This window comes from Lycium ferocissimum, chromosome 12 (assembly GCF_029784015.1).
Source record: "Lycium ferocissimum isolate CSIRO_LF1 chromosome 12, AGI_CSIRO_Lferr_CH_V1, whole genome shotgun sequence".
Taxonomy (NCBI): Eukaryota; Viridiplantae; Streptophyta; class Magnoliopsida; order Solanales; family Solanaceae; genus Lycium; species Lycium ferocissimum.
In genome coordinates, this window is record NC_081353.1 from 58554519 (window position 1) to 58572245 (window position 17727).

Consider the following 17727-nt stretch of genomic DNA (forward strand, 5'->3'; position numbering starts at 1 on the left):
TCTGATGACCCATTTACACGAAATGGATTCTTTAATCAAATGGGCAAAACCCAGTTGAAAAAATGCAATCTTTGATCAAATTGAGAGAGACCCGGTTGGAAAAATGGAAGCTTGGATCAAATGGCCTGCATTAGTGGTGGTGGGCTGCGTTAGAAAATGGCCTGTGTTAATGGCCTGCGTTAATGGTGGTCTGCTAGTCAAAGAGTGGGTGAGTATGGGTTTAGAAAATAGGATTTTTTTTAAAGTTTTAATTAACTAAATAGTTTAAAAATAATTGTTTTACTCATGTTTTATTTTTTAATAATTATTTTGGATATAGGCCACATGTACTACTTTAATTTGTCAATTTATCACGTCATTAGCGAGTAGATTACGCACACATCACATATTTGGCTGAATGTGTAAAAAGTGTCTAAATAAAATAATTAAGATCCACCTCAAATGTCTAATTGGAATAAAGCATATTTGACGTGTCTAAGTGAAAAAACTTGACGACCTGTTTGGCCAATATTAAATTGAAAGGGAAGGATGGAACAACATAGCACTGGAGACACTTTGGGGGCAGTTTGATTCTTCTCTTATTGCTTATCACATTTTCCAATGGAGAAACTGGCCCCGACCCAGACTTCCACCTCCACCACACCGCGGCAGCAGACGGCTGATACCACCACCACCCCATCACCACCCCCAAACCAAAATGACTCAAATACCCTCGAAACCCTCTGCAAAACAATGAACGGTAAAGGACTACGAACTTACATAATCTCCCAACTCCCACACAACAAACCCACGCTTCTTCAACAACTCCCAATCGCATTAAAACTTGCAGCCAACCCATCAAAACTTGTACTTACCACTATAGGTGACTTCTACGCAAAAAGGGGAAAATCTTTAGACCAAGATACACAAATCATTTCCTTAAGGGAAGCATCTGCATTGGTTTTGGAGTGTTTCTTGTTGATGGGTTTCGATGAAATCGATGAAGGGGTTAAAGAAGAAGCTAAACAAGCTGCAGTGATATGGAGAAGAAGATTGGTTGATGAAAGAGGTATAAAAAAGGCTAGTGTAATGGATGCTAGGGGATTGTTGTTGCTTATTGGCTGTTTTGGGATACCTGAAATTTTTATAAATGAGGATGTTAGGGATTTGATTCGAGTGAGTAAAATGAGAGAGATTTCTAGTGCACTCAGGAAATCAAATGTGCTAATGGAAAAGATTCCAGGTAATTTGCATTTAAATTGTTTTGCAGTTCATTTGTTTTACATTGTATATTCCCCCGTTTCAATTTGTTTGTGTGTAATGTACCAGAATGTCCTCTGAATCGTGTGGTCTTAAATATGAGGATGTCCTGGGTGTAAAGAGTTAGGAATACTAAATATAGGAAGTGACATTCTTTTTGAAACAAACTAAAATGGAAAGTAAGACATAACCCCACTGCGCGGACAACAACTCCCAAAGGCATTGGAACTTGCACCCTACCCAGGAAAACTCGTACTCACCTATATAGGAGACTTCTATGTCAAAAGGGGCAAATCTTTAGATCATCAGCATTGGTTTTGGAGTGTTTCTTGTTGATGGGTTTCGATGAAATCGATGAACGGGTTAAAGAAGAAGCTAAACAAGCAGCTGTGATATGGAGAAGAAGGTTGGTTGATGAAAGAGGTATTAAGAAAGCTAGTGTAATGGATGCAAGGGGATTGTTGTTGCTTATTGAGTGTTTTGGGATTCCGGAAATATTTAAAAATGTGGATGTTAGAGATTTGGTTCGGGTGAGTAAGAGTAGAGAGATTTTTAGTGCACTCTGGAGATCAAATGTGCTAATGGAAAAGATTCCAGGTCCTTCTTTACTTTGCATTTCATTGTTTTGCAGTTCGTTTGTTTTAAATTGTATACTCCCGTTTCAATTTGTTTGTCGTAGTTTAGTTTGATTCAGCACAGAGTTTAAGAAAATAAAGAAGACTTTTGAATCTTGGGGTTTTAAATTAAAAACTTGTGCAATGTACCAAAATGCCCTTTGAATCTTGTGGTCGTAAATATGCCAGGTAGGATGTTGTGGGTGTAAGGGTTAGGAGTACTAAATATAGAAAGTGATGTTCTTTTTGAAAAAGATCAAAAAGGAAAGTAAGACAAATAAATTGAAATGGAGGGAGACAAATAAATTGAAACGGAGGGAGTACGTGGCTTGCTAGATGCATCAGTCCATGTATGTGACAATATGATGATTGAAGATAGTAAAAGGGGGCAAGGTAGACTTAAGACCACGTAGATAGAAGTTGTCTTATAATAACTATAATCTCTTGGAACCAATGCAGATTTAGCTAAACAAATAACATAGTGGAGATAAAAACATAACATGATGGAACCAACTTGTTGGAATTATGCTGGTTGAATGTGTAGAGATAAGCGTGTGACCTCGGGAATTCTTAATTTTGCTTAAAAAGATATTATTTAGTATTGGAACAAAATGGACATACAAGAGTCAATAAATTTGGATTGAGGCATAATTGATTGAATGAACACGAATGGCCTTTGAACTAATCGTACTTTCAATTAGTGCTTGCATACATCAGTTTGATCTAAACGGCAACACTAGAACAGAGCGTCCTAGTTGAAATGCAGAAAAGCCTTCCATGAAAAGAGAACACGTGAAGTAAGAAATATGTTTTGGGACATTAAGAAATCTTGATGGACTTCTTAGGTGGATGATTTACTTATTTTGCTTCGAGATAATTGTGTGTTTGCAGTAAAAATAACTGGTTGGTCATAGGAGTGCTGAGTTTAATCCCTGTAAAACTACAACACAACACACAAAGTTAATTTTATTTTGACTTTTTTTTTTTTTGAAACTGGTAAATTGTATTCCTCAGCATTTAGTATATGCTGGAGACCATCAAAAAGAGTTAAGCTGAAGACAGAAAGAGTAAAAGAAATACTTACAGTGGTCTTAATAAACCTACAAACTGATCTATATCTTCTAATTCTATTTCTTTACACCAAAAGTAGAAAGATACTATACAATTCCATTTGACTTTCAGAATGGAATTGGATCCATCTTCAAAGCACCTTTCATTCGTTTCTTTCCAAATAGTCCACCAAATACAATGAGGGATCATCCTCCACCATTTTTTCTGGCTCTTGCTGCCTCTCTTCTCATCCGACAACTTAGTAAATCTGCAGTATGCTCAGGCATAGTTCAGTTAGTCTCTTTCTTTCTTTCTTTTGCCTTCAGCTGTAGGGAAGTTTTTCTCTCCTTTTCTAGTGGTAAGATCACTATATTTTCGTTTTTTATATATAAATAAATGCAAAGTCAACTATTGAAGTTACTACCAATTTAAAAAAAAAAAGTCAACAATTGAAGTTACATTTATTGCCATTCTAAGATATAACCTTCTGTTAGGCCCTAAAGATTTAAATTGAGTTTAGAGTTTAGTAAGTAAAAATGTTTCATCCATAGCCACAAAATGGGTGATATATCTCTGTGTATTGGAAGTTGTAAGGAACTTAAGAAACAGACTATGAACACTCAAAAGGAGTTGATGTACCAGGGGAATCCCATATTTTCAATAATACAGACTAGTATCCTAGTAAGACTGCCGTTTATTTTAAAATTAGCTAGTTACCTAGCTGTTTATGGCATAACGTTAGGTTTTAAAAAGTAGCTAATCATAAAGAACAATCTCTCTCTTTCTCTCTCTTTTTTTTTTTCCTGGTTGAAAATGTAACATTAAAAGAACAATCTCTTTCACTTGCCTTAACTGGTGTCTATTGGAATTTCTACCAAAGTTTTGAGCCTTTATCCTGGTATATATTGTTGCTTGTCTCGATGTCTTCAAAAGCATTTTTTCTTTTTATTCATAATGCCCCAGAGAGATGCTAAGAGCTTCTTACCCATTTTGTTTTTCTGCTTTTTGATCCATGAAACTGATCTTTATTTGGTTGCTTCTACTTGCTTGCCTTGTCACTTTAGTTAGAGGCATCTAATCACCAGCCTAGACGCCAATGACCTTAAATTCTCTATAATAGTGGGTTCATGTCAGCTTACGCACCTCGTCTTATTTACCGAGTACCTGCTACCTCCAACCAACACATGTGCACCAAGGTTTAGACAAATGAAAAGAAATTACTTAGCTTTTTTACCTCTGTCGGGATTTAAATCCTAGTCTCTTGTGGTTCATTCTATTCTTCTTGATTGTTAGGCCGCAACCTGAGTGCACCAAAGTCGTGAAATCTCATCTTTCACCAACAAATTCTCGAAACATCAACCTGTCCAACTTATGGTACTTTGTGGCCAACCTTGTGAAGTGCATCAGCTTCCATGTGCCTCAAAGATCCCCTGAGTCCCAATGAATTTTAAGCAATGGCAATGATTGTATAAGAACAGATCTAGATTTTTCATTCAAATTTTCTACTAGAAGCTCATGTATAAGGTTCTTTTGGAAAAAGTAAATGGGTTAAGAAACTGTCTAAACTTCTTACTCAAACGTATATGACAAGTTTGCAAATGCATATTATTTGTAAAAAAGCTGCATGCATATCTGTACTATGTTGGGGAGTTATAGTTGACTAGAAATGTCATGCTTCTACTGTTTTTGGCCCCATTATGGCATACACTGTTCCTGTCTTATGATGTTAGTTGTCGAGTAAACGTGGGTCTGATATTCATTCCTCTGTTCTACCATCAACCCAAGATGCTGCTGAAGGATTCTTCTGTTGCTTTTGTTTTTATTACTCTCGGTTGTCATTACCCCACTTCAGCAGTTAGAACTCCCAAATCTTTCTATCTATCTTTAGAAGTTGGCGCAGGTGAGTCTGTTGCTTTCCGATGAAGGAGGTCCACATATGTTAAGATGTGGACCAGATTTCTAAATTGACTCGGTGCTTTCTTCATTTTATTATTTGTTTTGGTAGGAACGATCAAAAGCCAGTCAATCAAGTAATTTAAAATAGATGATTTCAGTGGGTTAGAGAGGCTTTTATATTGTTTGGGATGACACTATTGCGTTGCTAACTATTCCAACTAAGTTCTTATATGAGGAGAACAAGTTTTTAAGGTGAAAATGCTAGAAAACCACAAGAAATGTATCTTTGAAGGTAAAATTGGGCATCTTTATTCTTGACGTGGTAGGTAACCCTTTTTAAAGGCATTGAAATTATCTGGGGTATGGGCTCAGTCTTCAAGGGTTGTAAAGTTTGTATAAACCCTGATCAAAAAGTAAAAGTTCGTATAAAATCCAAATATCCATATAGAGGCTTTTTTTCTCCAGTACAACAATAACGAGAATCTTGTGTTGCTTTTGTGAGAAAATATGGGAGAAAATATTATTATTGAATTGCATATCTACATTATTACATTGAGCCCTATTTATAGACACTACATCCTAATCTTTTTCCATGTAGAATACTATATACAAATTCTATTCCTATTCCTATTCAAACACCCCCCCTCAAGCTGGTGCATACAAGTCATATGTACCGGGCTTGTTACAAAAGTATCTAATACGAGGACGATTGAGTGACTTGGTGAAAATATTCGCAAGCTGATCACTCGACTTCACAAATTTAGTAACAATATCTCCCCCCGGAGAGTATCTTTTCCCTGAGAAAGTAATAGTCAATCTTATTGTGCTTATTCCTCTCATGAAATACCGGATTTGACGCGATATGAAGAGCCGCTTTGTTGTCCACACACAAGTTCCATTTGACTGATTTCTCCGAATTTTAGTTCTCTGAGCAACTGCTTAATCAAAACTAGCTCACAAGTTGCTATAGCCATTGCTCGATATTCTGATTCGGACTAGATCGAGCAACGACACTCTGTTCTTACTCTTCCGGGACACCAAATTACCTCCTATTAACACAATATCCGGATGTAGAACGTCTATCGGCGGGTGATCTGTATAATCGGATTCGTATATCGTGTCTGCTAATGGCCTCGATCGTCGAAAACGGTCCCTTTGCCTGGAGCCGACTTAATATATCGTAGAATACGGTATAACCGCATCCCAATGACTATCATAGGGAGAATCCATAAACCGACTTACAACACTCACGAGAAACAAAATGTCGGGTCTAGTCACCGTGAGATAATTCACTCACCCGACCAACCAACCTTTATATTTTTAGGATCCGAGTGGCTCACGTCCCTGGCAGAGCTTAGCATTCGAATCCATATGAGTGTCCGGGTCTACATCTATCATTCCTTGTCTCTCGAGAATGTCTAAGGCATATTTGCGTTGCGAAATAACAATACGACGTGGATTGGGCCACCTTAATACTTAGAAAATACTTGATCTGCGAATCTTTTGTGCTGGAAATCTTTGAAAGAGATGTTCTTGTAAATTAGCGATACCATCTTGATCGGTGCCGATTATAACGATATCGTCAACATAAACCACCAAATAGATACTCAAATGCACGGAAGCGAATGTCGATAAAACACGAATGATGCCTTCGGCTGCGAGTCATGCCAAACTCTGAATTCTTTTGTCTTTGAATTTACCAAACCGGGCTCGAGAGCGTTTTTGGACCATAAAGTACCGACGCAATCGACATACGTATTAGAATCCCTCGAGCAACAAAACTAGGTGGTTACTCCACGTAAACTTCCTCACCTCGACATCCTTGTGGAGAAAAGCATTCTTAACCAGCGATAAAGAGACGATGGCGGACAACAGCCATGGATAGAAAAAGTCGGACATATGCTATTTTAGCCACGGGAGAGAAAGTATCACTGTAATCAAGCCCAAATATTTGTGTATACCCCTTCGTAACAAGGCGAGCCTTAGGCTGGTCAACTTGGCCGTCCGGACCAACTTTGTTGCGCATAAACTCGACGACAACCAACGATAGATTTACGAAGGAAGAGGAACGAAGCTCCCAGTACCACTCGTGTGTAAACGGACATCTCGTCAATCATAGCCTTTGTCGCCATCGGGATGAGAAAGGGCTTCTTTTTGTAGACTTAGGAATGGGGACGGAGAGGACAATAATGATACAAAGGTTTAATGGAATGATGATAGAGGATGATAACTTAAAAGGGTATAAGGTGGATTAGTATTACGAGTACACCTTTTACCTTTCCGAAGTGCAATCGGCTGATCAGGAGGAAACAAGTCCGCAGTATGTGCAGGATCCCACGCATGACATGAATCATCTGGACTTGATGTTAGGTCTGATGCTGGACGCAGTCAACGATGATAAGTCAGAAGTGGTGGCACTGTGACTAGAAATGTAGAAGTAATTGTAGATTCCTCAAAGGTCGGTGTAGGTAAAACACCGAGGTATGGTAAGACCTGCGAGATATCGGGATAATCGAAGGAGACCTAAAGTAAGGTTGAAACTAAAAAAAAGTGACATCAGACATAAGATATCGATGGAGATCAGGTGAGAAGCAACGATACCCCTTTTGAACCCAAGAATAACCAAGAAAGACATTTAAGAGAGCGAGGAGCTAATTTATTTGTCCCCGGAGCTAGGTTATGCACAAAACATGTGCTCCTAAAAACACGAGGAAGAGAGTATTGGGATGACTGAGGATATACTATGGAATATGGAATTTGATTCTGAATAGAAGATGAGGGCATTTGATTAATTAAATGGCAAGACGTGAGAGCTCACGTCGCCCCCAAAGCGCGATGGAACATGGGATTACATGAGAAGAGTGCGGCGATCTCGATGAGATGCTTATTCTTCCTTCTGCTACCCCGTTCTGTGAGGGGTGTAGGGACAAGATGTTTGATGAATAATTTCTTTGTGAGTCATAAACTGCTGAAATTGGGAGGATTTGTATTCTAAGACATTATCACTACGAAAAGTACAAATAGAAACACTAAATTGATTTTGTATTTCAGCACAAAAACTTTTGAATATAGACTTTCATTGAGAATAGCCAAGTACATCTGGAAAAATCGTCAGTAAAACTAACAAAATAACCGACTCTTAGGACCCCAAATATCAGAATGAACTATTGAAAAAATAGACTCTGCACGACTCTCAGCACTACGTGGACAGGTAGTGCAAGTGTGTTTCCAAGTTGACACGGCTCACAATCTAATTTGGACAGCCTAGACAAACTAGGCAACATCTTTTGTAGCTTGAACAGACTCGGATGTCCCGGTGTTTATGGATTAAGTACGGAGGATACAGAACGGAGCATGTTGTGGAGGAATTAGGAGAGGTAATTGTTAGATAGTAGAGGCTTTGTGATTCATACCAATCACGTCCGTCTTTGCGGTCCTACATAACAAAAGAATCGTCAAGAAATATTATGGCACAATTTAGGGCACGTGTCAAACGATCGCGGATGCAAGATAAAAAGGACAACTAGGGACATAAAGAATAGAGTTTAGAGTGACGGAAGATGGGGATAGCTTGTCCAACCCCTTTTGGTTTTGTTTGGATCCCATTGGCTAAGTATCCGGAGGAAGAGACTGTGAATAAATAATATTTGATAAAAGTGATTTGTTACCAGAAATATGATCAGAAGCGCCTGAGTCAACGACCCACGATAGAGGGATACTAGGCTTGTGAAACGAAGCGACGCAATTGCCAGCAACAAAAGTATTAGGCTAAGAATCCGTGGCTACTTGTGGAGATGTCTGCTTATTTGCTCGATACTGAATGTACTCATTATATTCAACTTCAGATAAAAGCCTCGAATTTCCTGTAGTGTCAGACTGAGCAATATGAGCATTGTTGGGTGATCAGAGCACGACATACGTCACGGGTGTGTCTAAAGGCTTGACAATAACTAACTTTGAACATCATTGGGTAGTGGACCGTAGAGCACGACATACGTCGCGAGTGTGTCCAAACTTATGACAATAACTACACTTAGTTCGAGATTTTCCAAAGCGTCCTCCTCGTCGATTATCCATAGATTGAGTTGTTCGATTCTCTATGGTTTGAGATGCGAGAATAGAGGAGTCAATGGTTGGTGATGAAACCACTGTGTGATTAGGAGGCGCAGCAAGACGAAGCAAACGAGAAAATAGTTCATCAGTTGCAGGAACCATAGGACTAGCCAAAATCTGATCACGCTTCGAATAGAGGTCAATTGAAAGTCCAGTAAGTGTAAGAACTTGAAACAACATTTGTATGTGCTCCTATTGTTTTTCAACGTTCGTAGTGTGCAAGTGTGTTTCCAAGTTGACACGGCTCACAATCTAATTTGGACAGCCTAGACAAGCTAGGCAACATGTTTTGTAGCTTGAACAGACTCGGATGTCCCAATTGTTTATGGATTAAGTCTGGAGGATCTGTAACGGAGCATGTTGTGGAGGAATTAGGAGAGGTAATTGTTAGATAGTAGAGGCTTTGTGATTCATACCAATCACCTGTCCCGTACTGCGGTCCTACATAACAAAAGAATCATCAAGAAATATTATGGCACAATTTAGGGCACGTGTCAAACGACTGGCAGATGCAAGATAAAAAGGACAACTAGGGACATAAAGAATAGAGTTTAGAGTGACAGAAGATAGGGGATTAGCTTGTCCAACCCCTTTTGGTTTTGTTTGGATCCCATTGGCTAAGTATCCGGAGGAAGAGACTGTGAATAAATAATATTTGATAAAAGTGATTTGTTACCAGAAATATGATCAGAAGCGCCTGAGTCAACGACCCACGATAGAGGGATACTAGACTGTGAAACACAAGCGAAGCAATTACCAGCAACAAAAGTATTAGGCTAAGAATCCGTGGCTACTTGTGGAGATGTCTGCTTATTTGCTCGATCTTTGAATGTACTCATTATATTCAACTTCAGATAAAAGCCTCGAATTTCCTGTAGTGTCAGACTGAGCAATATGAGCATTGTTGGGTGATCAGAGCACGACATACGTCACGGGTGTGTCTAAACTTATGACAATAACTACACTGAACATCATTGGGTAGTGGACCATGTAGAGCACGACATACGTCGCGAGTGTGTCCAAACTTATGACAATAACTACACTTAGTTCGAGATTTTCCAAAACGACCTCCTCCTCGTCGATTATCCATAGATTGAGTTGTTCGATTCTCTATGGTTTGAGATGCGAGAATAGAGGAGTCAACGGTTGGTGATGAAACCACTGTATGATTAGGAGGCGCAGCAAGACGAAGCAAACGAGAAAATAGTTCATCAGTTGCAGGAACCATAGGACTAGCCAAAATCTGATCACGCTTCGAATAGAGGTCAATTGAAAGTCCAGTAAGTGTAAGAACTTGAAACAACATTTGTATGTGCTCCTATTGTTTTTCAACGTTCGTAGTGACTGGCATCAACTGCTCAAATTCCTCCATGACTGTATGTACCTGTCCCAAGTAAGTAGACACACCTGATTCCTGTTTCTTTAGGTTGGCCATCCGAGATATCACATCATAAAATTGAGATATGTCATTAGTGTATAAAGCGCGAGCCTTTTCCCAAACTGAATAACATGTTTGGAAGTAACGAAACAAGGGCATCAACTTGAGATCAATAGATCACCACAGAAGGCTACATAATTGAGCGTCAACCTTCTCCCACTGTGCTTTGGCCTTTCCATCTGTCTCACTAGCCTTTTCCTTTTCGTCAACCACTGTAGCCTTTTGCGTTAAGTGATCTTGAACACCTTGACCCTTGCACCACAACTTAGCCGAGGAAGCCGAAGCTAAATAGTTTGAACTTCCCATTAACGGTTGGAAGTAATCATAGGGTTTGAAGTTCCGATTCCCGTGTTTTTGGAGCCAAAAAAATGATATCCTAGAGACATGGCTCAAAACTTCAAGAAAGACACTCAAAACAGGGACAAAACTTGGCTGATGGTGCTAAGAAAACAGAGATCCAGAAGCTGCCAGAAATCAGCCGCCGGAAAACTAAAAGTGATTGGAAGTCAGAAATAACTGCTGGGGTAGGTGTGGAATTGGTGTGGAATTGCTGACACACCAGGTTGGGAAAAAAATTTGTCAAAAAAGCGGCCAGAAAAATGCAGAGCTGCCGGAACCCTAATTCCGGCGATCGAAATCTTCTGCAACTGATAGAAAGTGCTCGGAAGACTAGGGCGACCTCAACGGAAGAGAAACAGATTGGAAAACAGTGTTGTATCGCCGGAGAAATAGTGCTGAACTGCCGCAAACACTGTTCACTCCTACTGTTCACGTTGGAAAAATTGTTCTGGTAATAATATTCTATTATGGCTCTGATACCATGTGAGAAAATATTATTATTGAATTGTGTATCTACATTATTACATTGAGCCCTATTTATAGACACTACATCCTAATCCTTTTCCATGTAGGATACTATATACAAATCCTATTCATATTCCTATTCTAACAGCTTTCACGTCCGGGTTGCTGGTATGTTATTAAAATCATAAAGCAGCTTACAGTTATTGAATTGGTGATAACCACTTAGCATATATCTTTTTTTTTTTAATGAAGAAAAGAGTTTCAAGGTAAGACGGCATATATCTTTCATGGTACCTTTGCTCTTCAGTTTCATTTTCTTCCCTTGCTGTGGTGCTACATCCCTTTCATTTTTTTCTTTCCTTGCTATTGGGCTATGGTTTTTTATATGTTGATATTCCATGCAAAATCACATAAGCTGTCGCAGTGTGACCTTTCATTTCTTGTTGCTCAACCTGAATTTGGTTATCTAATTTCCACTCTCCATTTCATTTTCTTCCCTTTCTGTGGTATTACCATTTTCTATTACCTCAATATTCCATGGGAGAGCTATTCGATGGTCGTAATGATATTTCATTTCCTGTTGCTTTTCTTGAATTTTGTTCTTTTGTATTCTGGGTAGGCATGCTGTTATCTTGTTACTCATAATAAGTGATTTTTTAGGCTTTTCATTTTTTTTTTCTAAAATAAGTGGTGTTTTAAGATTTCAAGAAGACTTTGGACAGATTCGTCCAAGATTAACCTTATTTATATAGTCAAGACAGCAGGTGGCTCAGTTGGTTGAGCATGGGGCTTTCATAATGGAGGTCTCAGGTTCGAAACCCCCTGCCTACGACAGCAGGGGATTTGCCTTCTGGGTCGAGCTCGTCGCACCGGGCTTGCCTGATGTGAGTTACCTCTCCTATGTGGTTTGCGAGTTATTGCACAAGAGCTGGGTTTACCCTGTGCGCAACCGAAGGGTAGCGGCTGCGGGTTCCCATGTCAATTAAAAAAAAAAAAAAAGTCAAGATTCATTAACTACCTTTTTTTTCTCTAGAAAGTAGTAAAACTTGATTAGGGGTAAGTTAGTAAAAACACTCCTAATTTTCCACGAGTGAGCAATTTCTTAAGGGTTGTGCATGAGCCTAAAAAATCACTTATTATGGAACGGAGGGAGTAATTCAGAGGAGTCAATGAGCACTTAGGTGTTTTCACCAAGTTATTTTGGATACTGGGTTCGTACTTAGATGTGGAGTGAGTGTAAGGATGGGGGTTATAATGTAATATAAATAAGGGTAGAGGGGTGGGCCTATTATCTGCTGAGTTTTGAACTGGGCCTCGCTGGCCCTCGGAGATTTTTGGTTATAAAAAGATTGACCAGCAAATGTTGGTTATGTTTTACTCCTGCCAACTTGTGTAGTGATGGTGAAAAAAGAAACAGTTTTTAAACTATGTTGACTCTTGAAAATTCAGAATTAACAGAAACAATGGTGTAGAATTGAGTTGATAAAGAGAGTTTGTGAAGAGAAATCTGTATTTATTTTTCTTTCTAACCTTGCTTGAGGAAATCTGAGGATGAGATGCAGTAAAAGTATTGGCTCATGTCTAGAATAGGGGAATTGCCCAAGTATGTAGCATTTTCAGGTTGGCATAAGACATAATTAGACAACTTAACTAGCAACTAAACGCTGCAACTTTGAGAATGCACATCTAGACACCTCAACTCGTCCTCATTATGTCTAGTGGACACCCAATGCTGACATGGCACATAAACTTAGAGGTGTCTAGATAATCATTTTGTGAGTTGGAGTGTTCAACTGACACAGTGGGGACGAGTTGAGGTGTCTAGATGTGCATGCTCAAAGTGAGTGTTTAGTTGCCAGTAGAGGTCAAGTTTAAGTGTCTAATTATGTATTTTGCCTTTTCAGGTCCTCAGGGAACAATGGAGAACCATGCTTTAGGTTGCTCCCTTTTTTTAACTAGTATACTCTCTGTTTATGGGGAATCTTAAAACCTTCAATGCAATAAAACCATATATTTTTTTTTAAGTAATAAACTTATATCTTTCTGATTCTAAAGGAGAGAAATATAAGTGGGAAATTTGTTTTCTTCCTATTTACTTTGAGCTGTTGGGAACAGGACTTTGCAAACTTCTACACTTCATTTTGCCATATGGAGGATTTCCTTCATTCTTTCCAAATGAAATTGGTGTTTGAGACAGCTTGTGGGCAGTGTTGTCAGAGACGCGCTTAAGCCCTGAATAAACGCGCAAAACATGTTGAGCGCTTCGCCCTCACTTTATGGGCGCTTCAATGTCGTCATCAAGGCTCTAAGGCATACTTTTCCTTGCCAATGAGCGAAGATGCAAGACTAAACAATTGATATTTCACTTTATTGTACTTCTTTTTTAAAGTTTCTTTGTTCATATATTTGTTCTTCAACAACAGCAACATACCCGGTGTAATCCCCAGAGTATTTGTTCTTCATGCATATGATTATTAAAATTGGACTACACATGCATATTTGTATATATTTCTTCTTTTGAGCCTTTTTTCATTAAAGCCCACACTTTATTTGCGCTTTGTGCTTAAAGCGCCAAAGGACCTTAGAGCTTTTTTGCACTTTTCCCTTTTGACAACACAGCTTGTGGGAGACCTCGACTACTCCACCGATTAGTTGCTACTCTGCACCAGCATAGATACCAGATATACTCTACATACCAAGGATTAGACAGATGTGAAGAAATCACATATTCACCTAGCCTTTTTTTTGTCTCTACTTGGATTTGAACCGTGGTCTCCCATCATTTTCATTCACTTCAGACCATTAGACCACATCCTTGGTTGGGAAAAACCTGCAGGTCAAGTCCAGGAACGTCTTTAGAGAACAAGTCACTATAGCTTAACATTATTTTATTTGCTTCTTTGGATACATGTTTTATTCTCCGCACTTGATACTTGGGACCTTGGCCCGCATGGGTGGGGGACTTACTAAGTTATCTTCCTGCTTAACTTTGATTTATGTAATTTGCAACAGAAATAATAGAGGGCATGGTGAAGAATAAGCTGGAAGTTGAAGCTGTAGATGCCGTTTATACTTTTGGGGTTGAGGAAAAATGTAGCCCTTACACAATTTTGTCATCGTTTTTAGAAGAACTTAAAGAATCTCTGAAGAAAAAGAAATGGAAATCACATGGAGCATTCGCTGTTGTGGTAATTCTCGAGTATCATCTTGAGTACTAATACCGCCTTTCCCCTCCCCATATCATCATCATAACTGCTTTTTGTTATGTCATACAGAATGAAGCAAACAAGAGGGAGTTGTCTACTATGAGATCTGTCATGGAATGTTTGGAAGCCCACAACATTGATCCCTCAAAGCTTATTGCACGATTTCGTATCAGTGACAGAATTATTAGCTTGGAAGAAAAAATTGCTAGGGAAGATCAAAGAAGGAAGAATGTGGTGCCAAATTGGAGATTTAATAAAACTAGGTTGTCCGAAAGGATCGAAGACAGACAAGCAAAACGGACACGTATACTAGGTTTGGAACAGCAAAGAACTGTCAATTACATCAGTAGCCAGAGAAGCCCTTTGTTAACAGGTGGAACTGCTGGCCACACTTATGGTTATTCTGTGCCACCACCAGTATTTCCTGGACCTGTTGCAGGCCCGATTCCCGATACTGTTCCTGGCTCATATGCTGGATTTCGTCGGAGGATGCCCGTTGAGGATAAAGCTGGGCAAATAGGAGGTTACAATAATCAGTTATATGGATGGCAAGGGGATGCATCCATGCACCACGAGAGGGCAATCTCTCACAACTATGGATACAGGCCATCGGCACCGTGGCAAGGCTCTATGGGGTTGCCGAATGCACTTCCTGTTGGTCGGGGTAACCGGAACGCTGCTTCGGATCTCTATCAGTTGGCTAATGCTGTTCCAGGAACTGCACCATTATATCAGAACAGTGGCTCCCATGCAATAGGTGCTGTTCACTCTGTTAACCATCATTCATCCTACTTGTACCCACCTGGGACATATTATCCCCAAGGCATGCAGTAACTACAACTTTGTAGTTTCTCTTGTAGTAAACTTTTTTGGGTGTAAATTATACAGTTTAAATGTGGTTTAAGGAAACATTATGTGTTGCTTCTCTTCTTTTTCTAAGTTGAACTCTATGTTTGAAAAAGCTTTGTATTATCGGTGTATAAATATTAAACTTGATCTTAATAGAAAAGAAAGCTAATAAGAATTTTTAGAAAAAACATTTCAAGTCTTTTAAAATAGTGAAAAAAGTATTATACGGTCATGTCATTTAAAAACTAATTATATGTCAACTGAACTAAACATGGGCAAGTAATCGGAAAAGCATTCTTTTGCTCGGATTGCCCTTCTTTTGGGGTGGTCTTTAAATTTTGTTCCTCATATTTGTGGTTTTTAAATTTTGCCTCTCATATTTGTGGTCTTTTAAGTTTTGTCCTTCGCTTGAAAAGGTGGGCGAGTATATGAGGTTCTGGGTTTGAACCCTCGCTCAGGCATACAATAAAAAAATAATTTCGCAAGGCAAAGCTAGGGGGTTTGTATGCCGGATCTGGCATACACTCCTTAAGGAAAAACTAAAGTTATGCCGGATCCGGCATAACTAAAAGTTTGCTTCATAAGGCAGAATTTTTTCTTAAGGAATAGTTTAGCTATGCCTTGTGGGGTAGCATTTTAGTTAAGGCATAATCAAAAGTATGCATGGGGGTATTTGCGGGTTTCATAATAAAAAAAAAAAAAAAAAAAGTATGCCGTAAGAGAACTTTTCTTAAGGCATAGACTTTCGCTTATAAGACAGACTTTTAGTTATCTTTAAGGAAAGTTTCGCCTTATGGAGACTTTCTTTTAGTTATATCTTATGGAGCACACTTTTAGTTAAGGCATAACTAAAAGTATGCCAATAAGGCGGAATTTTTCTTAAGGCATAACTAAAAGTTTGCCTTGAAAAAAAAAAAAATAAAATATATGCCTCAAGGCAAAGTGCCCCCCTCAGGCCCGGACTTTTAGTTATGCTTAACTAAAAATTGCATCGGAAAAACAACAAATTGACTACCTTGCGAATTTTTTTTAAATTTTTGACGGAGCGGGGATTCGAACCCAAAACTCATGGGTTTTAGGCGAAAGGCAAAACTTAAAGACCAGCAATTTGAGGGGCAAAATTTAAAGACCACCCCAAAAGAAGGACAATTCCGCGAATTGCCCCAAATTAGCCTGTTTAGAGTGAATTACTGAATGGAATTTTTATTTTTATGGTAATTGTGTATACTAATACTAGATCCCGGGCTTCTGCAGACAATATTAAAACATTAGTCATGTCAAATTGTAATAAGGTACGTTTGAGTACATTACATTGTACTTGTTTTAACATAATTCCAACTTCCATCTTGTTTCAGAGTGTTCCTAGAGGGTTGAAGCAGAAGGAATGGAGCTATTGTCCTAGCAAATTGAACAATTTTCCCATATATTTGTATAGTTCATGGAGTGTTCCCAGTTTGTCTTCAAGTTGCTTTTTTAAATTTTGAGAATCAGCTCTAGAGTTTAACGAGCTGGTTGGTTGTACAAAGTTTATACAGGTTGAATACAATTTACCGTTCTACAAAAAAAAAAATAAAAAAAAATCATCTTGTTTCTCGATGCAATAACAAAATCAGTGAAATTATAGGAAACGAATCAAATAGTCATCAAATAGCTATTATAAAGAAATGAATCTTGGACCTAACTTAACTCCAAAAACTATTTCTAAGAAAAGGGAATTACCAAAGCCATATAAAGAAGTCCACGTCCATCCATTGGTCGATGTGAGACTCCAATAATGCCGTACGTCGAGGACTGAACATCTGAAGCGTGGACAATATAGAATGGGAGACCCAAGATCAGAAATAATGAACCGGAATGAGCCTGGCTCTGATACATGTAAAGAAGGAAAAATGACCTAATAATTCTACTTAAGACTCTGTATTACAAAACATAAGGATACTTTTCTTAATTTTCCCTTTCTTTATAGGTCCCTCTTAATGGAAATCTTAGATGGTTTAAAGTAGACTTTAGTACAAAATCATACCTCTACACTATCAATTTTCAAAACCTATTTTTTCTAAAATTACAATTATTATATATTGAGGGAGGGGAGAAAATTCTCAAAAACATGAAGGGGATTACAAGGTGAAAATATCCTGCAAAAAAAGAAAAAAAAAATTAGATAGCCAACCAATCGAACAAATTAAGATTTCCCGATCTTTTGAGTCTATTGGAAATTAGTTTTAGGCACCACGCGTGGGTCAACCAAAGAATAGTAAATAAATAAAATGAAAAAGGAGAAAAAACACAATCCTTGCCCATGAGTGTGTCACTTAATATATGAACAAGAATAAGTCTTGTTTAAAAGTAATTTCTACTTCTCTCTGTTCTAACGAGCAGTTTTTTCTTCCAAGTTCCAATATAAGAACACAAAAAAACAAAAAAAACAAAAAAAGAAATCTCTTCTAGTTTATTGTTAGAGATCCATGAGAACAACAAGATTTTTTTTGAAATATGGAGCAACCACTGTAACAGCTAC

At 38.4% G+C, this 17727-nt stretch overlaps 1 protein-coding gene across 2 annotated transcripts; it reads left to right on the forward strand.

Annotated features, from left to right (window-relative positions):
- The first annotated feature begins 493 nt into the window (after window positions 1-493).
- On the forward strand, window positions 494-15285 carry LOC132038987 (protein FRIGIDA-like). 2 transcript variants are annotated; one of them, XM_059429501.1, is made up of 4 exons: window positions 1082-1222; window positions 1309-1836; window positions 14167-14342; window positions 14430-15285. In XM_059429501.1, exons 2-4 carry the CDS (start codon window positions 1575-1577, stop codon window positions 15192-15194), a joined length of 1203 nt encoding a protein of 400 aa, XP_059285484.1. In that variant the 5' UTR covers window positions 1082-1222; window positions 1309-1574; the 3' UTR covers window positions 15195-15285. The 2 variants fall into 2 exon arrangements, with proteins under 2 accessions (XP_059285483.1, XP_059285484.1); XM_059429500.1 differs by lacking the exon at window positions 1309-1836 and having other exon boundaries at window positions 494-1222.
- Window positions 15286-17727: the final 2442 nt, after the last annotated feature.